The following is a 26,560-nucleotide window of genomic DNA, read 5'->3' on the forward strand; positions in this document are numbered from 1 at the left end:
AAGTGCAAAGTATAAAGAAATTCATTATATTACAGGTTTTTGTTTTGAGTTTTGTTGTCAGTGCTTTTGTGCTTCCCATTTTCCTCTCAGACTTACTAGAAGTAGTTTAAGTAAATTAATATTCAGATAGATGATTTCTTTTTACCTGATCCTTTGCTGAAATGTTAGTACTTTTATGTTTACTTTTGGTACATAATTATTCTAAGTATAATCTGAAGGTAATTATTTTGTATCCTTTATACAATAATTGGAAAGTGCCCTGTAGGGCTAAATTTCATTTTTAATCTAAGTGTGGCATTTGTACCCACCATGTAAAAATGATTACTGTGATACTACAATTTCTGATAAAATATCATATTTGTAAAGCTGTAACTGTTCAGGGAATTCCTAAACTTGAATTTCACTCTGCTCTGTGTGTTGAATCTGTGCTCACAGCAAATACTATACTCTGTCCTCTGATGACCCTCGCTCTTTAAATCAGCTTTTCTTTTTCTTCAACAGATTCTTTTATGGTCAGAGAATACTAAGTCAGAAAACGTATGGACTTTGAAGAGTAGATATCATTTGGTATGATTATCTGTACAAATCCGGCTATCTCTTCTTATATTTTAATGAAAAAAATGACAGAAGTGGTTTTCATGACAATGTAACTGATTTTTCTGTAGTCTGTTTAGCAGCAAAACACTTTCCTTGGCTTACTTTATGAAAGTCTTCAGAGGACTGCGGTGTGCAAGGAAGACACAAAATATACCTGAGGTTGTAGTACTAGGGTGTTGTACCGTGTTAGCCATTATGAATGTAGAGAAAAGCCAAGCAAAATGACACCTTTTATTGGCTAACTAAAAAGATTACAATATGCAAGCTTTCGAGGCAACTCAGGCCCCTTCTTCAGGCAAGATGTAATCTGAGGTTGTGAAAAAACTTACCTTTCAATGTAATCATCAGGAAACGTAAACATATCCACTTCTAGGGAAGTTCATTTTTTTTCCCCAAAGACTCCAAGTTGTACTACTGCATCTCTCATGGCTGACACTTTTTCCACAGTAAAGAAGCACAGTTTGTCTGTTTGGAAATCATTTGATTGATTTATAGTATCTAAAATTACAGTGTTTATGAAGCATCTACAGTGTCATAAGGATTGTCTCAATACATTTTGAGTTTTTGAATACTGTGAGTGTAGTCATGTTCAAGTAAATCTGTTCAATATTTTGCAGATGTCAACACAATTGAGTGGGTACTCTGGATTGCCACCTCATTTGTGTGTATTAATATTGGATTGGTACCAGCTTTCGCACCTCAGTACCAGTACAAAAAGGTACTGTAACTACAAATAAAGGATAGCTCCCTATAACCCCATGCTACACTTCCCATAACCCTGGCCCCCACCGCTTACACAATAGCGATCCTACCCAGTTGCCCCACAAAAACATGTTACACCTGATGCAGCAGATAATCAAGTGTCTCCCTACTTTGCTGTACACTAAGGTTTCCATTTGACTTCTTCTGTGTGTTGAAATTTGCCCTCCCACATTGCCAAGGTGCCACATGAGCATAAAGCAAAAAAACTAAAAAGAAAGAAAAGTTCTGTCTTGGCAGTCACAGTCACAATGAGGCATTATGCAGATACTGTATATTACTATTGGCATAAAGGAGCCGCAGTAGTGTTTCTCGACACACTTCTTCTAAATAATTTGTTTGCTAAAAGTAATTGGTGTTAGTGTGTCAAGCGAGATGATGTGCAACATTGCTCATAATAGCACTCAGTTTTGTTTTAATTCTCACCTTTACTACTACCTCCAGGGGGTTCAGAGTGTTTCCTGTAATTGTGATTGCCTTTTTAATTGCTGTTTTTAATTACTGTATGAGTATACTTATAATATGAGAGGAAATCACAAAGATAGGTAATTGCAATAAAACAGAATGTGATGGGAAAACGTAAATGTCATTTTTCTGATCAGCAGATCAAAATTCTTAAGTTGCACCCAAAGTGTTTAAGCATGCAAAATCTTTATTCTCCATTGTAAGCAGAGCCATATTAACATTGAGAAGTGTTTTGTAAAAAGAGTCATGAATTTAACACTAGAATCCCTGAAGCCTACGAAAAAACTGGCTCACCTTAAATTCCTTTGCACCTTTCCATCAGCTTCTTTTGTTTTGTAAATGTGTCAATCAGCACAAACAGCAAGCGGACTGCTGTTCCATACCCCTTTGACAGAGCTCAATTCGGGCAAAATGTTCTCCCACCTAAAGCCAAGGCTCTCTATCTGCGTGTGAGGTGCCTGGAGTTATATAGGGTAAATAATACAGTATATTGTTATGTGGAATACATAAATTTCATGTGTGTTCCGTGTCTACAGCGATCTTTGTAAGTATAGGATGATAGGAACTGCTGAACACATAGCTAAAACAGAAACCTTTTCCATGTTATACTAATAATGGCGTGAAGTGTACGCTCTGCATTTTGAGTAGTGAGCTGTTATTATTATTACTATAATAAAATAAAAACATACATTTGATTTGAGTTTGTAACACCCATTGCAAATTTTGGCTACTTGTAAAAGTTAGTGCTTCTTTTTTTATTATTCAGTTTTATTCTGTCCGTGACGTTCACGTGGTACAACGAACTTGCCTCTCCCTCTCTGATTTGATGGCATTTATCTCCATGCTTTTCACAAGAGCAGCGTGCTGTGATTGATGCCTGCTTATAACTATTTGTTGTAGGGGCAATCAAAGATACAATGTCCCGTGACTGCTATCAGACTACCATGCAGCATTTGCACTTTGACAACAAAGACACTCGTGCACAATGTGTGAAAAACGACAGATTTGCTGTGATCTTGGACATCTGGCAACGTTTTGTTGAGAACTGTGTTTTGAGGTACAACTCGGGGAAAAGACTTTCCGAGTGTATGGTTATAAACCTTATGGAGCTGTTTCTGGACAAAGGCCTTCTTACTGGCTTCTGAACACTGTTGGGAAGTTGATAGCATAAAGTCCACTACGACTCCTAAATCCTTTTCATAAGGTGTACTCTTGAATTTCAGATCTCCAGTTGTGTTTTCAAACATAACATTTTTACTTCCTATGCGTATTACTCAAAATACTTATTGCCAGCTAAAAGTCTCAGTTCATCTGACTAGGCCTTCCTTTGGAATGTAGTATCTGAAGCCTTATCTGATCTGATGATTGAATTTAGACCAAGTAATAGCCATGGACATCTCTCTCGAAGAAGCGAAATTCTGAGCAAAGGATTATAAATCCAAGTGATGAATAACACTAATTGAGAGAACATTACTTTTGTTTGCAGAAGACTTGAAAAGTGGAAATCTGTTTCATTTCAAAACTTTAAAAAACCATCTGGAAACTACTGGAAGTGTCATTAATAGACAGTTATTACAAAAATGCATGATTTATTTACTCTTCGCTTCAAAGATTTGAGATCAAAATTCACTCTTTTGTTCTTGACAAAATCACTTGTGGCAAATGCCAATCGAAAACATTTTTTGCCGTTTCCAACAGTTGACAGAGCTCAGTTTGAAATACAACTAACAGACTTGAAAAGCAAAGATTTCCGATCTTCAAAATTTACATCTTTAAAAGTGGAGCTAGAAAACTTGGAAAGAGAAAAGGCGACTTTAGCAATGAATTACAAATGGACTGAACTTTCCAACTGTCGAAAGGAGGACCAACTGAGTTTTGGAATGTGGAACAGCCTTCCAGACTATTATTGTCAAATCAAAATAGTAGTGTTTGGAATTCTGATGATTTTTTTGGGTCCACTTTTCCTTGTGAGTAGACATACTCCAACATGAATGATATCAAATGCCAGCTAAGAAGTCAGCTTAATGATGTACTGTAAGCTTGGAATCATGTTTAAAATTGAAAATTTCCCAACTACTCACAGAAACATGAAACAACTCTGTGGAAATGCAGTGTCAGAAGTCTTATTAAATTGTTTTTCTTTATTTCCTAATAGTACTTGAAGTTTTGTTTTTGTGTTAAATGCGTATATAACCATATCACGTTTAAAAATCGTATCTCAAAACCCCATTCTCTACTCATTGTGGCTGTTTGTAAATCTTGGATCAAATATTTAGGATAAAATGGTTGATTGCCAACCCCTGGTCTAAACCAAGGGATGTAATTGATAAGTTACATGTGTTTTTCTACTGGAGAGAAGAAGTTAAAAAAGGCTTTCGTTATTTTATGTTTTGTGTTGTTTGTGTCTTTTGTCCATATTTATATATATATTTTTTCATATATATATCTTCTGTTATCCTTATTTTTAAAATAAATTGTATTATTTTGCTTATTTCAACAAGTGTTTTTGGGTTTGTGAAAGCAAGTCTTTGGCCACATTTCAAATCATAACAGATGAAGTGAAACTGGAAATGTAGACTTTCACTGATTTTTGAAACCGTGTTTATAAATTGTACTGATCTCTTCATATTTCTGGTGTCATGGCCACAACAAGAAACAGAAATCCCTCATCCCATTCACTGCATTTATTTGCCCTCCGGGGTGAGTGCCTTATCAATCAAAAAATCTTACAGAGCTCATGAGATAAACAGCTTGTTTAAAGAGATTTAAAGTTGGTCATACAAATGAGAAACCGTTGGTTTTTTTTCCATTCGTAAGCATCACTGTCTGTCAAAAGCTATTTGTTATCCAAGTGGCAAAATTCAGAACTGTATTGTTGAGATTGAAATTATTTTTGCGACCCCTTTCCTTTCCTCCATCATTAACTAATGTGGTTCTGTTGTTCCTGCTTTCACCTATGTTCATAGGTTATTTTATTTGCATGTCCAAGTATATATCATATTGACTTGTTAATGAAGGAGTTGGGTTGTTGAGTTAGTAAATGGGAATATATTGGAATTCCATAATATGTTAAATATTGCCTGCAATGATATATTTAAATATATTTTAAAGTTTTCAGCCTTTTATTTTTATAATAATACTAGACAAAGAGCCCGTTTCGACAACGTAAGATGAAACGGGCACGAGTTTGTGTCAGCAGTGTATGAAGAACAAATGATAAGTAATGAAGAAGTTGTTTTGTAATGATTGTAGTCCGCTTTACTCATTACTGTACAGGCTTGTACTGTTAGTTGATGAATTTTCCAGGCCTGTAGTATAATATTGAATGATGAATGTCCCAGTGCAATATGGAATAGTAATAAGTATAAGTACCACAAACCTGATATAGGTGTATTGAACGAATGCGTAATTGAATCAGAATGCGTAATTAGGCCTCGAGCTGTAGTCGAAATCGCCTTTCAGGCCTCTAGAGCTTTAATCGAAGTCGCCTTTCTCTTTCAATTTTTGCGGCCGAAAATCCGCCACCTGCCGCGATGTTGGGGTTGGATGTCGGTCTCGTAAGGTTTTTTGGGCAGCTGCACAGAAGGTGACTGCGAATTCGGCTTTGGACTGACGTGAGTGAGTGAGTGAGTGAGGAGGCAGGGGAATTATGTATTAAGATTGTAATAGTGTGTAAGTAAAAATGTAACATGAATTGGTTTGCAAAAGCATGGAGTGGAAAGCAACAAGGAAGGGATTCCACAATAACAAGGAGACCAAAGCAACAAAAATATCTGTTTGAAATCAACTTCATTATCCAAGAAGACTTTGTTAAATCACTAATGTAGAATTTCATTGGAGAGTAATTAACACTGGACAAGATGCCACTGCAGTCTGCTTAGCACAGTAATTTGTTCTGTACTGTTAAATGAGAGTCTTGCACTGCAGGTTCTTGCTAAGGACTTTATGCATATAAACGACTGAGGTAACAACACTTTTATAAATTACATGCTTAAGCATTCAATTATATGTCAGAGTTTCATAACATTCATAGTCCCAGTTTTCTTGATTGGTGAAGAAAACAGTCACAGTCTGACCCTAATAATATCATTAAACTTAACTTATGGAAATGTGCAAGCAGTTCTATTAAACAACTCCAAATACTTTCAATCACATTTTTCCATAAAATATGTCTTAATACATAATATTAACCGTATTCCCTCTTGTTAAATTGTTTTTAGCAAAGAATTATTTTTTTATTCCACCTTAATAGTTTTTGTAGTGACGTATATACATCATTTTTCTAGTTTCTGCCTTAGTTATTAATGAGACAGAAAGAGGGCAAGTTTAAATTACCATTGCATGCAACAGCATTTAACTTTGTAAAAACTCTGTGAAATATTTTTGTTTCTGCACAAAATCTTTTTTAATGTTATAATACTAGCCCATTAAACTTGTACAGTATTTTTTCTGTCTCCTCAGAAATTGATAGTGAGACACTATTATCACGATAAAGTGCTGTTCTGTACTTGAAAGGTACATCTATTGTTCATTTTAGTCATAAAAGTCTCTCAAGTCTTATGTATCATATCTCTCTGGATATATTGGGACAGCTTAGCTATTAGCTAAACAAACAAGCCTGATGGCCTGAATGATCTGAATGAATGTTTGTTAGATTTGATATGTTCTTAATGTTTGCTTTCCTAAAGCTATTTATAGCGTAAATTCAAGAAGAGAAAATTAGGGTGTGATTAAGTTTCAATTCTGGTCACCTGAATTATATTTTTGCTGTAGTTATGAAACAAAAAAAAGAGAAATTGAGTTTAGTTTAGATTTGTATATTATTATTATTATTTATTTATTTATTTATTTTAAATGCAAGCAGCTCTCCGCTAACATCCCACAATGTGGTTTAACCCAGATGCACCCATAACACCCATCCCACCCCATCGCCTTCTTGTCTACCACCTAAATTTCTTGTGCTTTTCTTTTAAAATGTTGCTCTGCACGGTTTCTTTCATTCAATAGTTGAGAGTAAAACTCTTGGATTTCCAGCATTATCATTTATAATTTTAGAGAAATTACCAAAACTCATATTTTTATAGTTTAAACAACTTGAGAAAATGTTTGCTACACTGCCACCTATTTTATCTTGGCTAACCAAAATGATAGATATGTGGGAAAAATTAAGTTATTAATGAACAAACAAATGAACGAACAAACAAACTTACTTAACTTATTTATCCCATGGGGTAATTAATCTTTTTACAGAAGTAACATACAACAACACCCCCAAAGACGCACAAGAATTGCACAAAAAAGAGAAAACATCAAATTTTGCTAATGATACTGTAAGAGAACAGTCACAGTGAAGTATTGTAAAGGTGAATTTCCATAAATATGAAGGAGCGCCGAGATTCATAAACGAAAAGTATTAAATGCTAATGTGTCACAGAGAGGATGCACGTCTTCGTTCATAATGGGCATCAGTTTTGTCTTCATTCTGTCCTCTACTTCTGAGTTAATTGCCTTGTTCATTCGGTGAGCCTCCCTTGAAGAGATGGTACAACATCTCACTATTACACTACAGCTAGAAAATCGCACTGGCTGTCATAGCTATAGAACATGTAAATAATGTCACTACTCCCAATAAAGGAACATGGTCCTCTAAGAAAATAAGAGTCTGTCCTACCCTTTCTTATTTAGTTTCTCTGTGTTAGTTGTGCATGTTAGGGATTGTGGGTGAAGTGGAGTTTTTAAAGAAAAAACAAAGCAGCTCAGGCTTATGGGTGCAGGTATGAGCTTCAGGAAAGATGTTCAGTAGAAAATTGAGCTGATTGCGGGTTAATGTATAGGCACAGTCAACTCAGCTCATTAACACTCCATGGGTTGTTAAGCAAAACACCTGCACCCACAAATGTACAAAGAAGTCTCAACAGGATAGGAAGGAGACTGAGAAAGAAAGCTGAGGAAGAAAAGAAACATGTATGTATTGAGAAAGAGCGAAAGAATCAGGAGATAAGCAAGTGTGGCATAAAGGAGGCAGGTTGGTTTATGGCCCTGTGAGGGAGCATGAAGAAAGTTGCTCCAGGGGTGGGCGTCTCCCACTTAATAAAACAGAGGTGTGGGAGCAATCAAGTGCTCCAGGGCTCCTGGACAGAGGACAGATGGCAGGACAATGGAGGTCCAGCTCTGAGCATCTCAGTGGTGATCGACTGAGACTGAGACTGAGACTGATTGACATGCTGGTACGAGAGCCGGAGAGGGGATTGCGATTGCTGGCATCTCAGGCCTGCTGAGAAGTCACAAATGGGTGAGAATAGAGAGACAAGGGAGAAAAATATGCTGATCTTACAGGAGACAATAAAAGGGGAACTTGATGTCTGTTTTATTCTTGGATTTTTCAATTGTTTAAGGGACTTATTTATTACTGGTTTTTATCATCATGAATGCCCTGTTTGTTATGATTTATGAAGAACTTTGATCTTGACTTGGACACTATTCACTAAAAGTCAATCATCAGTTCCTTGGTTTTGCTGATGCCAAGTGGCAGATAATTCTCTTTGCACCAGGAAACAATTTTGTCAACCTGAGTTCAACATTTTGTTTAATTCATGCAATTAGTGGCTAATTTTAAATAAATAATTGTGCCCAAGAAGGCTGAGTGCGCCATATACATATGCAGAAGTGGGCAGCGCAGCCAAACACCTCAGTGATGCCACAGAGGGAGCAGCCTGCATGGGACAGAAGGGGGAAGAAACAAAAAGAAGAATGGAGGTTAAAGAGAGAAGAGGAAAACAGATCAAAAGAAAGAAAGGGAGGTTAAAGGAAAGGAGTGAAAGGAGGCCAGGAGCAAGAGAAAGTTGTTGCAAGATGGGAAGAAGCAGGTGGACATAATAGAAGCCCCAGGGATGGAGTGAATGGCCAGCACTTAAGAAAGAGATGAAGGTTGCTTTTGCTGAGGGACTCCCACGAAGGGCTTGAGATGGCAGAAGGAATCTGAGGCAGTGGAGGCTTGGCTGCTCCCCGTAGATTGCCTTGGGATGGGTGGCAGAACTAAAGTTGTCTGCGCCTGTTGGTTGATGTCTGTCCGTGCTGTGAGATCCGAAAAGGATAAGCTGGAGAGACATCCATTTTAAAGGGATGCACCTGGGTTTGGGGTTTTATTATAATGTCTTCTGAAAGTTTTAACCTCTTTTTTAATGGATTTATTTATTGGATTTTAACCTTCACAAATGCACTTGTTTTTATGGATTATTTATTTCCTGACTGATGAAGCACTGCATTGTTTTTGTAACAATTTGTTGGTTTTTTTTTTTGGATTTTAATAAGAACACTTGTCACTTATTCACCTGTCCCTTGCTGCTGTATGTGTGTCCTCATTTGCTGTGCTCATCCTTCGGGTTCATTACAGCTGGTGGTGGGTTGAAGAGGCTCCCTGGACACAACAGGAGCATGAAGCTAACCCACACCGTCACAATCCCCTTGTTAATATAATCCATTATTGAAGAATCATTGGCAAATTTCATCAAATGACATGACATTTATATTGTATATATAGTCTGAGGTGTACAGAGTGAACAGAAAAGGTGACAGGACAGATTGTAGTCTGCCAGATAGATGGTTCATTATCCAGACACCATGCATATCCCTGAGCTAAACCCTTAACAGGGATGGGTGGATGTTATCAAAGGCACTGGAGAAATCAAAAAATGCAGTCATCACAGTTTTATCCAGATTGGAAGAAGCATTAGACAAAGAAATCTTCAGTGTAAATGATATGGTTAATAAGTATTGTTTTAAAAATAATTTTTTTGGGAAATCATAATATTAGCAATTTGGAGTTTGTAGATAGGTCTTATTAGAATGGTGATCTTCTTTGTACTGTCATACTAGTATTCAAAATCTCTGAAAGGGGGTACCTTCTTCTCTAAAACACCAAAAGCCCCTACCAGAGTTGTATGTGTTTGCATGTTTTTTTTTCTCCCTTCACCATTAGTAAATGTTGGTTGTAGTTATTGGCTTATCATGAAATAACCTTTTTAATCCATCAGTTTACTTTTGGGTTCAAGAGGAAAAATGAAAATGATCTTGGCAGAATTTATAATGCTTTGCTGAAGCTTCCAAATGAACTTCTTTTACTTTTTAGTGAATTATTGTAACTTTGTACCATGTTTTCAGGTTTATTGCTTTACTGAAAACAATTTCCACTCCACTAGTTAGCAGCCATTCTTCCATTTTTTGTTGCAGCTTCTTTCATCACAAGTCTTTTGGTTCTATGGTTTTCTCCCACGTCTTGAAAAAAATTACCTTTAAGTTAATTGGACACCCTGAGCTGGCTGTTTTTGAGAGAGAGAGAGAGAGAGAGAGAGAGAGAGTGAATGTTTGTGTAGAAGAGTGTTCTCTCTATTCGACTGTCATTTTATTCAGATGGTTTCCTGCCTTGTGATAATTTTTGCCAGAATAGTCTCAAACTTCCTGAAAATTTTTAGTTCAGTGGTACCTATTAGAACAGTAGTGGTGGAGATTGATGTGAATCTTTAATTTCTTTCTCTTATCTTTATAGACACATTACATTAATTCCCCAACCATCATTCCATATCCTAAAATGATATTAATCATTTTTTGGTCCTGCAGCACACAAGTAGTATTTATTTGTTATGATACTAGGTTTTAGTATGAATTTATTCTGAATGTACTTTTTTGGTCTTTATCATTTTCTCAGGAATACTTGTTTCTTTTCTCTTAAATATATTTAATTACTGTAAATTGGTACATTTTGTTTGTGGTTTGACTTACATTTTAATCAAAATACTTTGAGAACACATAATTGATGCCTATTATTTATTGTCAGTTTCAGTTTAGAAGTGTGCTTTAATATTAATAATGATTCAGCAGTTACCCCCATTATATTCTCTTTAGTAATATTGATACTTAAACATCACAAAACCTGTCTAAAGTAGTCTCACAAGAGCTTTACACGGCTTAAGCATCTCCTCATTAAACTTGCATCATAACCTACACAATAACAAAACAAAATCTATCCCCGGGGATCACACAGCTTCTTTAATTCTCAGATGAATATTGCTGGCAACAGATGTATGCTGTATGGTCCTAGTTTATAAACAATAAAACCAACACAACTGCTCACCTGATATATGATATAAATACCTGGGGTATGTGGCAGATTGCAGATGAAAAAGGTATGACTGAGTACACATTTCTGGTCTTCCCACCAGTGTTTTAATTTCTTCCTTGGTTCAAACATTTCAAAAAATGTTTCAAGTTCTCTAAATATTTTTAAGATTTTTAAACACATTCGTTTGAAACATTTTTTTTTCTGAAAAAGTTCCATAGGTGGTAAAATCTTTCTTTGCAGTAAACATTTTCTCAAACATTTATTTAAAACATGCTCTTGAAAAAGAGGTGCTTTTACAGTCAGTTCAGGTTTTAAGAAAAGGAAATAACATTTGATTACCTAAGTTCTTGTGAACTGATTTGTTATTGTGAGAGTGTCAGATTTGATCATTATAGTTATTATCACTCTCTGATCATTACTGAACTTTAGCCTTGGCAGACACTTTATTGCAATCACTGCATTATTATTTATCTTAAAGTAATAGATGTATGTCATACTGTTACATTTTCTTAATTTTAATTAGTAAAGGTTAAGCGTAAATAGAGCTCTTTTGTAAGATCACATCTGTTTCCATTTTTACCACAGACAAGTAATCGTAATTGTTGTTATTGTTTATTTGGCAGACAGCTTAACACCAAGGAATTTATAGTATATACTGTAAGTTCAGATACACTGCTGAGAGTCACATAGGTACTTGTAAGTGTGAATTGAACTGGTACGTTGTGGTTTAAAGTCCAATGCCCTCGCCACTACTTCACACACGTAACTTAAAGCAAGAGACTCATCAAGCCAAGGAGTCTATATATCTTTTTACATTTATATAGTGTCACACACACAAACATGGTGTCATAACCAGTTTAAACTAATTAGAAGTAAATCAGGAAAATATGCTTTACCTATGGAAATTTGTATATCCTTGTTTGGGTCTCCAGTGTGTCTTTGTGATTGAGGCATACTATATAGAAATTAATAACATACAGTAACCATAGCAATTGACCAGAGCTCCTCAGCATACATTGATAAGTTGTGACATTTTATGCTGTTTTCATGATCTTTACCAGGTAGATACTATTTACATATAATTTCATAGTCAAGTAGCCTTGCCTTGGCATGTACCAAAGGAATTAATGTGGCAGCTGCACATTTACGTGCATAAACCTTAACAACTGACAATGGTAATAAATAAAAATGGTACTTGGGTAAAAGTATTTGGCTTTCTACAATACAAAACAACATAGAATTGCAGTATAAGCATTTAACAATGCTTAAGCTAACTATTTCTTCTGTGCCCTGTGCTTTGTCACATGCTCATGCTCCTTCTGACAGCAGTAGGTACTTAAAGAACAAAGATACCAACAGCAATCCTTTCATAAACGTGTGGGCATTTCATTGAAAAGAAAATTTACAAATAAACCAGAAAAAGATGGGAGTGCTTGGCCAGATAATGGACTTTTTAAATTTAAGCAAAATAAGAAGATGAATAAACATAAAAGACCACAGCGTTTTGATGGAAAATAGTAATAATAATAATAATAATAATAACTTTATCATATATTGAACCTTATCATTAAAATCAACTCAAGGTGCTTTCCACAGATTAATGAACAAAAACAGTAAAGATATACCATAATTACTTGGATATTATCATTAATTAATATTATGATAGTTTCTAATAAATGTAGATATACAAATAGAAAATCAACCTGGACATTGTTAAACAGAATGTAAATACTAAAGTGCAAAACAAACCTTTACTCTTATCAGAAACAGGTTCATATTGTTTTTTTAATTAAATGCCTTATACATAAAGATGGCAATAGAACAACCAGATCAAATTTACACACATATATATATATACAGTTGAACCTGGGTTTGCAAGTAACTTGGTTTACGAGTGTTTTGCAAGACAAGCAAAAATTTTTAATAAATTTTGACTTGATAAACAAGCGAGGTCTTGCAGTACGAGTAGTATGTATACGCTTTGTCTGCTGAGTGTCATGTGATCACAACTGAGCTGATGGTTCTTCTCTCTCTCTCGCTGCGGGATTGTCGGCAATCGTCTCCTATTCTCTGTCTGAGTCGGCGTGTCTCACTCATATAGTCAACATTCGTATGAGCGTATACTGTTTACTACAGCATTAGCATTGTGACTGTGTGTGCGCGCGCGTGTGTGTGTGTGTGTGTGTGTGTGTGTGCTCGCTCGCTTGCATGTGTGTGTGCACACGTGCGCTCGTGTGTGTGTGCATGCGCGTGCTCGCGCACGCGTGTGTGCTGTGACGTGCGAGTCTCTGTCTTGCACCCTAAAACATGAAGCTGAGTCTCAGTACTTTAGCAACACCAGCTTTATTCAGCTTGAAACAGCAACAGCGCAGTTATTTATACACAGACACAGCAGTCTGCACATTTATAATGTTCCTTGTTCCTTGTATCACCCATCGATGGCAGGTGCTTATAGCATGTCTGCGATCTTTTCGGATTCGCTTTTACAGCGAACTGCTACAGCGCTGGGAGACTGTGATTGCTTTGGGACGCTCTTCCATGTGTCGTCCCGTTGGGTGGAATCCCACAAGAGTTTAGAAACTCACTCACACCAGCCATGATTCTTTTCAAAGGTAAAGTGCAGGTTAATTTGTTTTATGTATTTTTACTTTATATTTTGTATTAATTATTTTTATATGAATAGTTTTGGGTTGTGGAACAAATCATCTGAGTTTCCATTATTTCTTATGGGGAAATTCACTTTGATATACGAGTGCTTTGGACTGTGTGCACGTTTCCAGAACGAATTATGCTTGCAAACCGAGGTTCCACTTCACTTCAGAACTCTCCATTTCCTTGACATCAAGTTTTACACAGGCCCAAGATATTGAAATTTGTTTACATTTCTCTTTTGAAGTTTTCTCATTTCCCTGCTTTTAGTAATGTTCTCACATTCCAAATTCCTGTTTTTTATTGGTTGTGTTTTTCTTTCACAATGCTTCTTCTTATTTATGACCTGGGAGTCCTTACCTGTTCTCCTGCCAGACCTGATACCTCTCAATTGTATTTAGGAGCGCTTGTTAACATTATACCCCAGTTCCCTTTTTATAGTGATCATATTCTTGGAAAAAATAGTTGAGGTTGTTTTCATGTTACCTTCCTCACTAGTTCTGATTGGAGTTTTCTTTCTCCTAGATGGACTACCCTACCAGGTTAAGCAAGTTCTACCTACCCTGGTTTTAAATCAGTGTTTTCCTTCTCTTTGGTATATATTGGTTCATATTACCACATTCATCCATCACCTTGGGGGACACACCTCATTTGCTGTCATACCCCATCGCAAGATATAAAGGACTATAATGTACATAATAATATTTTATTACTTATTAAATATAAGTATTTTTAAAGCATAAATAATTAGCTACATTTTATATATCAATGGCCATAAGAAAGTACATTTTTGAATAGAGAGAAAATACTTTTCCTAAGCATGTTTTGATTTTTTCATGCATGTATTTTCTAGGTTGGAAATAGTTAAAGTCACTGGTTGCAACAGCCAAAACCAGTCTAATGTTCAATCACTATCCTTACTTTTAATTTCAACAGTAGTATTGTTTATGATGCACTTGCATTTGAATGAATTTGATTAGTGCAATTACTTAAGGGTTTCTGTGATGCACGGGCATAAAATAACCTATTTTCGCTTTACAAAGCAGCATCTGTGAAGATATTCATTATGGGTTTAATCAACATTCATGAATACAAAATATATTTTATGGAGTTCCTATAAGAATGATCTGAAAAAAGGAATCTAAGGCTGGAAGCAGGGTCCTGACAAGAACTATTTTTGAATCACATTTTTACATTTTTCTTTTTATTTTGCTCAACAGATTTTCTTTATAATTAGTTTTAAAAAGTACACAAATATCAATAAAATATTGCTGTGGTGTATAGTTTACCATTCAAGAAATTCAGTACATTTTTTCTCAGTTTGAAGAGAATCATTTAAGAACTGTTACAAAGCCAATTTACTTAAAAAATAAATACATATAAATTTGTGAAATCTAAAAGTCAATAAGTGAAATAAGGCTCTGTTTTTAGTTCTTTAAACATCTCCAATGACCTGGGTATGATTCCCTTCTTAGTTACTGTATATATATAGTTTGAAAATTCTCCCTGTTTTTTGTGAGTTCTGTAATAGATTAATACAGAGATACTTGAACTAATCTATATATATAAAATCCCTATGTGCGTCCAGGTGTCCGTGTGTGGGTGTCTTCTGGTGAAGTGCGCATGCGCGGGGCAAAGTGTTATGCGCGATATTACTGTCAGAGAAAGTTAGAGGTGTTTTACAGAAATACAAACCAGTATTACTGCGAGAGGAAATTAAAGGTACACAATACAGTGACGCATATTACAGCCACATACAAGCCAGTATTACTGTCAGAGGAGATTAAAGGCATATTACCGACGCGCACGCCTGTATTACCGCCAGAGAAAATTAAAGGTATATTATGGATGTACGGACGTATATTACGGACGTACAAGCCAGAGGACGTACAAGACGGTATCCTTCAATAAGGGCGCGCAAAGGCATCCTTCAATAAGGGCGCGCACAAAAAGGCGAGCCTCAAAAGGACGACCTCAATTGGGCGCAGCGAATAAAGGCGCGCGTAAATAAAGATCTGCACCTGTTGCTCTTCACATATTCCAGAGCCATTTGAACTAAATTATCTATGCGCCCTTATTGAATAGAGCCGTACAAGACAGTATTACTGTCACAGAAAATTAAAGACACACAATACACGGCGGCAGCCCATGAAGAACGGTCAGCTCAGCAAGTAAACATCAACAAAAGAAAGGCTGAAAGAAAGAAAAATACGACCAACAAAAAGAATGAGGTCAAAGTCCCTTTCCATTTAATATAGACCGTTCCTACTAATGTTTATGCACTACTGTTCTAGCGCCCGTTATTGTAATGGGCTAAATGACTAGTTTATATAATATTGTACAAGTGTGTATACTATTGTGCAAGTGGTGTAATAACTTTGGTAATAGTGTAAGAATAATTATCCTGTTTACCTGATATATAGCAAATTGCATATACATTTTTACAGTGGTGCCTGAATTATATGTAAAGCAATAATAGAGTCTGTTAAGAAATTTGTGTACATGTATCTTAAGTGCAAATACCTCACAGTAATTTACATTTTTTCAAACTGATTTACAAACCCTGAATACTTTTACACCAAATATAAAGAGTTTATTTTTTATTGTGACATGCTGCATTAATGTTATTCTTTTTAATTACTCTACAACACTTACTCTAAGCTTTTCTACAAGACTACTGTGTCTTGTTTAGTAAACATCTATAAATAAACACAAAGAGCTAAAATCAAACAATTACAGTGTAGGTATCACAATATACACTTAAACTGTTCTCACAAATTAGGTAACTTGCTCTGCTCCCATACAAACACCCACACATCATTCCCCAACTTGTGGAATGCAGTTTCATCTTCTACATTCTTTCAACTTTCATATTTACTTGTGCTAGTTTTCCATTCCATCTACAGTAGGTTCAGTATTGGCTTGGAACAAATTACAGTAACCGAAATCCCAGTACACTCATTTGTGTTATAGCTTGTGGTAAGTCCGATTTTATTATAAATTCAATTTTAGATTTTTTTTTTTTTATCATTTAAGATATGTTAATGTTTTGCGTACAGGCTCCTGTCACTGTTACAAATGCTGAAACAGATCTGTACAGATGGATTTAGTGGTTTTAATACTCTGTGTCTGTCCTAGGAAGTACTGTACATAGGAAGTTCTCCACACTTCATGCAGGTTTGAGATTAAGCCAGTGTTTTTCTAATTTTATAGTACTTTTTAGGTTTATTTTTAATGTAGTTTTTCATTATTTTTATTAGTTTTTATTTAGTTTTAGTTTTTCACTATTTTCTAGTTTCTAGTTTTCACTATTTTTTTAACAGTAAAGTTTATTTTTTTAATTTTGGTTACATTTATTATTTTAGTTTTACACACTAGAAAATTTCTAAAAATACAAATATCTTTATAGTTGTCAAGTTGTATTTCATTCACCTTGCATACCAGTCAACCTCATCATTTTACCATCTGTAATAGAGCACAGTTTTCTAATAACAAGACAGTTCAAGGCTTTCAGTATAATCAAAAAATGCAAGCAGAAAATACCTAGTATGCTCTGTTGTCCCTTGGTTCTTTAACCTTTATACAAATAACTATTTAATCTCAAAAACACTTCCATCCTCATTTACATGATTTCTTTTACAAACAGTAAAATGGTCACATACCAGAAATAATCTGTTGACATATGCTTGTGTGTAAAGTAGGGTTATTTTTTAATATGTGTCTCTAAATGGTTCATACTGGAAAGCAACTGAGCAAACACTGGTGCTTTTGAAGCGTGGATATCTGAAAAAAGTGGGCAACATTATGGAGACAGTAATGGCAACTTCTGTAGTGAATACATGAGTAGGTTATATTAAAATGCAGGAAAGCAAAATAATAAAAGACATCAACACCTAATACCTACCTCAGCTTATACTACTTGTATGTAAAGGGCTTTCAATTAATTATATTGCATCATGTATTAAATGCATCTCTTCTAGATTTCATCCAAGGACAATTACTCTTTTCCTAGTAACTTCTTCAAGGCTAGTAGCCAGTGCCATTCCTTACTGTTTGATGTGACACATGACCATTCCTACATGTTTAAAATAAAAATAAATACAAACTGAAGGAAAAAAAAAAGCTGGTTTCAGAATTCAGAATTTGCAGTTTAGAGGGATGTAAACTTATCCATTGAACACCTTCAGATCAGATTAGCTTTTACTGTCCACTAAGAAACAGCTGAGACAAAGCACAATCTTTTATGAAATTTTATGAAGTAATCTTTTTTCTTTTGTTGATTTTAGTGAAATTTGATTTGTATGTTTTTGTAAATTAAGCAGATTATCATTTTAAGCCAGAAATCCTGTTTCTTCATAAATTAAAGCATTTTTGAGATAGACAGACAGTAGGTAAGGAGTTGGTTGGCTTACAGGCTTACTCTTATGCATCTCAAAGAGTGGAAAAACTGATTTTTTCCAGCAAGGAAATTTTTGTAATATGTATGAACTTGACAGCTTGGACAAAGTGTACTTGCGTTAAATGTATTCACTGGTGGAGTTAGGGAACAGTCTTTCTTTCTCCAAATTTATGACCTTGCATTATATTTTCAGTGAAAGAAAAAATATTTTTGTCCTAAATGCATTGGTCATATTTATTTTGTACTTTAGATGTAAAATAGGAAACTTATGCATCCAATTATTTGTTAAAAATGTCTTTATATTATTCCAAAATGAGTAACCATGACTTTATTTTGCTTCTTCTGTATCTGTTTACTTATGCAAACATTTACTCAAAACTTAATTGTCAAAAAATAAGCAATCTTGATATTTGATGTACAAAATGTTATTTTTGACAATGGGTTTTAGTGCAATGAGGTAATATCTACATGTAAAAATAGACCTGATCTTTTAAAGATGCCCACTGCTGAAGTACTCATCTGTGATTATATTGTTCTTCACTAGGTATTCAGGAAAAAAGCAGTGGAACTAGGAGAAAAGCTCTTGCCGGCCTTCAACACACCAACAGGAGTCCCTTGGGCTTTGCTGAATATAAAAAGGTATATTACTTTTATTTAAGCATCTGACTATTTGGACTATTTTATGTCCATGAAAAACCCCTTCATTACCATTTTAAGGAGTTGCATACTGAGGTGGATAAAGCTTTGTGCACCTAAGAAACTTGGTAACTTGCTTTGCTCTATGTCAGAGATTAAAGAGCCTTTCTTGGCTTCCAGATCCAGATCTTTAATGTGGTTTGAAGTAAACACACATACACTTCAGTGCCATTTAGTTTCTCTGCAAGCTGTAAACTAGTAACTTATAATGATACTTAAGCCCACCTCACTGTTCACTGATGTCAACTGTAATTACAACAGTGAAGACTATAAGTATAAATTTATGCTGTATGATAGTATCTGCCATACCTTTTTCTAACACATATATTTTTCAAGTTTGTTCTTTTTAAATAATTTGCCGGTAGAGAGTGGCTTTTTGCGGGGAATTGAAAACAGGGAAACTTTTTCCTTTGCTTTTAAGCTATTTTAATTTAAATCAAAGCAGACTGTCCTTGGAAATGTGCTGCATTTAGACTGGGAAAAGTTGCAAATTATAAATTAAAGTCTGTACTTAAGAGGGAAGTTAGTATTTCTAAGTTTGTAAAATTGTTTGACTGTTAATAATATCTTATTTTTGTAATATTTAGACTGTTTTGTTATCTTCCAGTAAATGATACTAATGTTGTATAAAATGTTTTTCTACTGTAAGAAATGCGTATATCTGTATGTTGTTTAAAAACTAGTAATTTTATAGCATCCTAGGAGGAAATATTTACCATTACATACATACTACACTAGGACATGTTAGTAACTAGTTTCAATTTTTACATGTTGTGATAAGCAGCCCGGACACAGACAGACGGACACCATGTTAAAGTCCACCACACGTTTATTTACACTATTTACACAGTCCTTATATGCACAACCCAGTGCCGCAGCACCAATCACCCCAATAGTCCAGACCACTGTCCACAATGCCTTCAGGGCGCCTCCTTCTCTCTGCTCTCAGACCTTGTCCTCTTCCACCCGACTCCAGCCCCGAATGAAGGGAGGCGGCCCCTTTTATAGTCACCCGGATGTGCTCCAGGTGGTTCCCGGCAATCTTCCACCAACACGCCCCTGTGTGGCGGAAGTGCCGGTTGTCTCTCCGGAAGCCCTCCGGGTGTCTACTCTCTTCTTCCCCCCAGCACTTCCGCCACACCAGGAAGTGCTGGGGTCTCGAGTCCTCCAGGCATGGGGACGCCCCCTGGCGGTGACCACAGGCCCCTACAGGGTTGAGCTTCCAAGCCCTGTACCCGTGGCCCCCAATATAACCAGGACGGTCGCCCCCTCGTGGTCCGGAGGAGGCATGAGCCCTCCTCCTGTCCTCCTGGGTGGCCCGGCTGGGCGCCACTCCCAGGCGCGTGCCACAATGTGCTTTAAGAAAACCAGTACTGTAATTTACAGTAACTTTTGCATTAGACCTGTGAAAAATTCCAGAAAGGAACAACATACAAGAATATAGCCCTTACAATAATATGGGACCCAAGGAAAAAAGCTTTTTCTCAAAAAGACAATGTTATTTTAAGTACCGTGTCTTTTCAGTTCAAACGTGGGGATTACAAAAATTGAACGAAACTAGCTTTTAGCATTCAAGAAATGGCTGATGCTTTGATTCTTTGCTCTCCACACTGCCAGTTCATAAAAGTTCTTTCCACTAGAGTAGAGGCTAAAGTGGTTTTGCCTTCAGCTACATTTATTATGTGCTCATATAGACTGAAGGCTATGAATTGAGTCACACCTCTGCAAGCCTTTGGCCCATGATCTGAGGCATTACACAAGTTTTATAGCGATCAATGGAGAGTACCAGATTCACGGGTGGTGTTCCACTTAATCTGAGGGATTCTTCCCAATACACACGAGAGTCCCATTATAACTCATAAATCATAAGCAATATCACTCAGGGTTTAGGTGCCGTAGTATTTTTAGGCTTCACAAGACATTTGAATTGGCCTCTGTCAAGTTCATGAAGTTGTTTGTTTAACTGATAAATGTGTCATTGCTGCATGAGGTCCTGCTCATTTTTGCCACTTGTTATTTCTATATGTAGTCTTCTTTTTTATTATCATTATTATCATTCTTATTATTTTAGAAGAATGCACTAAAAACCCTGGTTTTCTTTTGTGGTGTTATCTCTTTTCCCACCTTTCATTTGTGTGTTTCATCTGTAAATGTGTCATATTTAAGTCACCCATCTATGTTATTTCACACTAGATACTACATATAATTCTACCATTTACAGTTTGAAATTTCACTGGTTACTGGTAGAGGCTCCTTTACTGGCAAAATAAAGAATACATAACAATTTAAACTTGATAATAACTTTTTAGTTTAGTCTTCAACTCCAGCATATATAATCAGAGAAATTGGACAGTTCACAGACATTGCAGTGATAAATAAAATATAGTAGCTAAGCACACCCCTTCAAAACCTTTAGTGGAGGTGAAATCCAATTGTTAGGCCGTAACCCTTTACTGAGGAAAGAAAGTGCTGTACAGGCACAGTAAGGATGTTAATTATTAAAAGAAAAGTCTGACTTTGTAACATTTATTTGTGCTTACTCATAAAATCACACTTTTTCTATTAGTCCCTTTATAGCTGCTGCCCTCAACTTTTGCTCAATCACAATGTTTTACATTTATGAACTGTAGTTATTTTAATATGCAAATTAATCCTAGTCCAATTTATATACTTTTTTCCTTGAGTTGTGAGGTAATGCACTGATTAAAAATGTCATGCATCTACCATGCAATGTCAAGTCTTCTAGCTGTGAATTTGCATTTGTATGTGTGATATGCATTTCCAAAGTAATAGCAGAATTAAACATGCTACTATAGATAATAAAAATTGCCAAGAATTGCATGTTGGTTTTATATTTATTAACACTTTGAAAAAAACAACTCGAAAGTATGTCTGCTCATAAACCACCATATTTATAATTCAACAAATTGAGTGGCTTCGGTATTAGGTCAAGTTTAAATGCAAAACTTTATAATTACTTGGAAAGACAATAATATTGACATTGTTATAATATGTAAGTATATTTTTTTTATCATGAAATACGGTAAATGAAAATATTCTTTCCTTGCCTACCACGGGCAGTGAAGGATCTGTTTTGGAAAGTGTTGAAGTGTTTGTTATAAAGGATATTTACTTTTGTATAATATGTATAGAAAAGAACAGTTTAAAATAATATGTGGAGAATTATTAGAAAAAGTGTTGTACTGTATAAGTGATAGCTTTGATGGACTGGTACTACATCCTTGGTTGTTTTTTTTCCTTACACCCAATGCTGGAGGGAGAGACGATGGCTCCCAGCTACTTTAAATTGGACTCCTAGCCTTTGAGAATGTTATTTTATATATAAATTACTGTATTTCTGGGAACTTCAGCTTTCATTTTTAAGGCTGAAAAATCTGGGAACTTTATTTTTATATTTTTATGAGTCAGTAGCTCCTGTGGCCCCTATCGCCTACAGTAATTAGATGGGTATGTGTTGAAACAGCAATTAAAATCTTGGGTTTCTATCTGCTTTAGCACTGTGCTGTAATACTTCTACAGTTTCTTGCATCAAAAAAATCTGATCACTATTTTTTTGTACTTAGTAGATGTTCAGAATGAGACTAGTATGTATATAAATTATTAATGTAGGTCCTGCAAGCAAATTCACTTAGTAACTTGCTTCATGTGGATGATAGTGAAAAGAAGTTTATGGGTTTCTGACTAAGGACTAAGATAAAATAAAGAGTGGCTTTATGTATACAAAGATGTAATGTATTTCTTTTATGTTTTTTTAACTGTATTGTGTAGCTGCCTTATCCAGCAGTATGGTACATTAGGCAGTCTCCCGTTAATGACCATGCACATGCTGTTTTATCTCATGTAGGTACCAGTTCTTTTTCTTTCAAAGAAATAGTGAAACACTCATATAGTCACTAATTACTGCCACTGAACCTTTTGCCATGTTACTACAAACGCACTTTTCCAAACAAGTGAGAGGATTGTTTGAGAAATGAGTTGCGATTTGTTGTGGCTTTCAGTTGATTGTACATCAAACAAGATTGCAGGTGGCATGTAAGAGATGAGAAACTCTCCCCAATTCTGGGAGATATATATTAATTCAGTCTTCCAGCTGTGTGAAAATCATCACTATGTGCAATAATGAATGATTATGAAATGAAACACTCTTTTACATAAAATACTATTGTATTGTGTCTCTTTCTAGAATTTCATTGCCATATGTCAGTGTTCAAAGCTTTTATTGATGCATATTCTCACTAGAGTTGTTAAACTTCATTAATAGGCATGTATCTTCATTTGTTAGTGTATCAAAGTAGCAGAGTATGCTTTATATTATTCACTTTGAGTAATTATATAAATGTTGTGCATGCTTCAGGTTTAAAAAGTATGTTTGACTTAAACTTTCCAGTTTGTAGAGAAAAAATGCTGCTGATTAAATTGGCAGCAAAAGTTGTGTAGCAAATACCTGATTTTGTGTTGTTTCCACTGCAACTGACAAGTAGGAAACTATTTTTCATCTCAAAATGTACTTCAAATAATATTCTGACCATGAAAAATACTTTTGCCATAAAACAAACATAATTTAAAAACAGCATTTTTTTTTTTTCAAAAGTGGCAGTTATCATTGAATCTGATATCCCACAGAAATGGTTTGTGGCGAGAAATTCCAATTTCAGAAATGGATTCAGCACACCTAAATCTATGTTTTTTTGGTTTGGGAGGATTTGGGTTCAGACCTTTGTAATTATTTCTAGTATCATCTGAGTGACACTGGTATCGATTTGATTTTTGGCAAATTGCTGAAAAGTTTCTATATAAACTAATGACTCAAGTGAGCACACATTTAGTTAAGTGAAATAAACATTTTGTTTTTTTCCCTTAACATTTTTTACCTTGGCCAATTAGTTTAATTTCAAGTGAAAGAAACATACACTGTAGCTCTTTTTATGTTAATTGTCAGCTGTTATAAATGGAGACATGGTGTAGAGTGGCTTTGCCTTCAACCTGCCTGGATTGTATTGACTTTCTCAAAGAAAAGCTCAAGTGACACTGGAGCAGCCATCAGTGGTACAGACATTGTGCGTTTTCACATGTTAGCTTTCAAGTAGGCAATGTACTTGTCTGTGTGGTGCCCTTTTAAATTCCTGACTAAAGTACCTGATTGTTAATATCTTTTGTTTTTTGTGTTGTTCATTTCAGTCTGTAGGCCATGTGAAAATTGTATTTTCTTGACAGGGTCAAAAATGGTCTATTTTACTATATACTGACATCTCTCTGTGGGAAATTTAGTACTACCACCTCTGGCAATATAGGTAGATTAAATGTGGTTCAGACAGTGGATAGATAGGGGCTATAAAATATATTCTGGTTAGAGCTCCTCTCTTTTGCACTATATCATTAAATTAAGTCATGCTTTTATCATGTTTTAAGTGACACACACTTAGGTTTTGATTAAATGCATAAAATATTGTAAAACAGGATTTCCCCAGTTTGGTTTTTACAACACTGGACCACATACAGTTCCATGCAATACTGATTTTTCTCCAACAAAAAAGGTGACATGTCTGGGTTTTAGCTTTTTTCATTCTTTGTTCTGTTTAATCTATTTGTCCATTTTTTAGTTGAAATAGGCACTATAGGGTGGAGCACAAGGTGAGACTACGCTCTGTTACTGGGCACTGTTCTATATGCAACCATATTAATTTGCAGTAGAACTAGTACAGGGTTATTAAGTAACCTGTGGGACACCTCTGTAGGATATGGCGCATCCATATGAACATGGTTAAAAGGTGAAAAATCAAAATGGAACATGATCTATTTGGAAATCAGACTTGGGTTCTTGAATCCCTGAGTCAGCAGCACTATTTCGTTTATCAGTTAAGCAATACCCAACACTGCACTGTTCAGTTTTCAGACAAATCTAATGAAGATTCATCGGTTTCATTAAATTGTGTCTCTTGTCTGATTTTCTGCATTATTTTGTGTCTGCCAAAACATGTCATTTAGATACCTAAATCTTGACAAGGTCATGCCAAAAATGAATATCTTGCTACAACTCACAAAAACCTTTAAATTTACTGTGAATAGTCATACATGAAACAAATACATTTTTATATTGCCTTAATTTTTTTCTCATGTACATTTACAGTTAGGTCCATAAATATTTGGACAGAGACAACTTTTTTCTAATTTTGGTTCTGCACATTACCACAATGAATTTTAAATGAAACAACTCAGATGCAGTTGAAGTGCAGACTTTCAGCTTTAATTCAGTGGGGTGAACAAAACGATTGCATAAAAATGTGAGGCAACTAAAGCATTTTTTAACACAATCCCTTCCCTTCAGTGGCTCAAAAGTAATTGGACAAATTAAATAACTGGAAATAAAATGTTCATTTCTAATACTTGGTTGAAAACCCTTTGCTGGCAATGACAGCCTGAAGTCTTGAACTCATGGACATCACCAGATGCTGGGTTTCCTCCTTTTTAATGCTTTTAAATCTTGCCTGAAGAAGGTTGCCTCGAAAGCTTGCATATTGTAATCTTTTTAGTTAGCCAATAAAAGGTGTCATTTTGCTTGGCTTTTCTCCACTTTAATCATGTTGTTTATTTTGTTATTAAAGTAGAACATCATAAACTTCATCTTAAAATCGTTTAATTTACTAGTTTCTCAAATCCCATCTTAACTAAAGTAGCATGTTAAATGCTTTGTTGTGTATTTCATCTTATATGTGCTCTATGTGCCTGAATCACTATGTGCTCTTCCTCCGACAGGACACAGAATCCATTACATTCGTAATATTACAGCTCTCTGAATAAGTAAAATACTGAGAAGTATACGTGATATCATTTTCATGATGATATAAGTTAAAGCATGTTATTAAACATGGGAACACGGTGGCGCAGTGATTGTTCATGTCTTACAGCAAGATGCTTGCTGCGCCATGCGCGACCTTCAATGAAATGCTTTATTACAGAAGTACCGTCTTTTTCAAACGTACTAACCCCCAATTCCTGTCCTTACTTTTCTTTCTCCAAATACCCAATCGCCACACAATCAGCTCTGTAATAAACGTTAAGCCATCTGTAAGCTTAGAATGCCGATTCTTCAAAACTTTTAAGGAACATCAAAATATCTTCGTAATGTTTCATTATTCTATCCATCTATCCTTACAGTGTCGCGCCAGCCACAGCATGAATACAGCGTGAGGCAGGAACAATCCGTGAATGAAGCTCAAGCTCGCTAGCGCTGCGGCACAGTGTAGTTAAAGTTTTATCTGTATAATATAATCAACATATTTTGCTGCATTTCATCTTAAAAATGATATCATCATCATATGTAAATATGTGCTTTATAAAGTGGCTCAGGTTGTGCAATATTATAACTGTATCATAAGTACAATTACCTCACGGTAACTTGCAAGTACAAACAGTTCTACAAGGAGCACTTGATGGACTGATTGAGTGCGTGTATAGTTCTTGGGATGAAACTGTTTGTGAACTGCAAGGTCCGAACAGGAAAGGCTGTGAAGCGTTGGTCGGATGAGAGCAGTTCAAATAGCGAATGGCTGAGGCAGCGAGTGCTTGATGCTGTATATCGATAACTCTCTTTCCAATCGTTGTAGATCTGTAATTCGCACTCAGATACAGTGATATAAATACTCCGAGTGGTGCAGTGAGAGTAATATGGAAAAAGATGATCCGCTGTGGAAACCCCTAACGGGAGCAACTGACAGAAGAAGAAGGTGCAGTGAGAGTAACAACGCTAAAGCAGTTATGGTATTTAGAATAGTTTGACCATTCTGTGGACCATTATATTGTTACTGGTTAATTACAATCAGATGCATTAAATTTATGAACGATATGCGGTTAATTTC

The 26,560-nt window shown here is 35.5% G+C and overlaps 1 protein-coding gene across 1 annotated transcript in view; it reads left to right on the forward strand.

Moving 5' to 3' along the window:
* The window catches only part of man1a1 (mannosidase, alpha, class 1A, member 1), a 495,681-nt gene that overhangs the window by 284,557 nt on the left and 184,564 nt on the right, over nucleotides 1–26,560 (forward strand). The window contains exon 5 of the mRNA XM_051925338.1: nucleotides 18,532–18,626. Within this exon, the coding sequence (XP_051781298.1) occupies nucleotides 18,532–18,626 (95 nt within the window). The remainder of the gene's footprint in view (nucleotides 1–18,531; nucleotides 18,627–26,560) is intronic.

The sequence above is a fragment of the Erpetoichthys calabaricus genome, chromosome 3 (assembly GCF_900747795.2).
Source record: "Erpetoichthys calabaricus chromosome 3, fErpCal1.3, whole genome shotgun sequence".
Taxonomy (NCBI): Eukaryota; Metazoa; Chordata; class Cladistia; order Polypteriformes; family Polypteridae; genus Erpetoichthys; species Erpetoichthys calabaricus.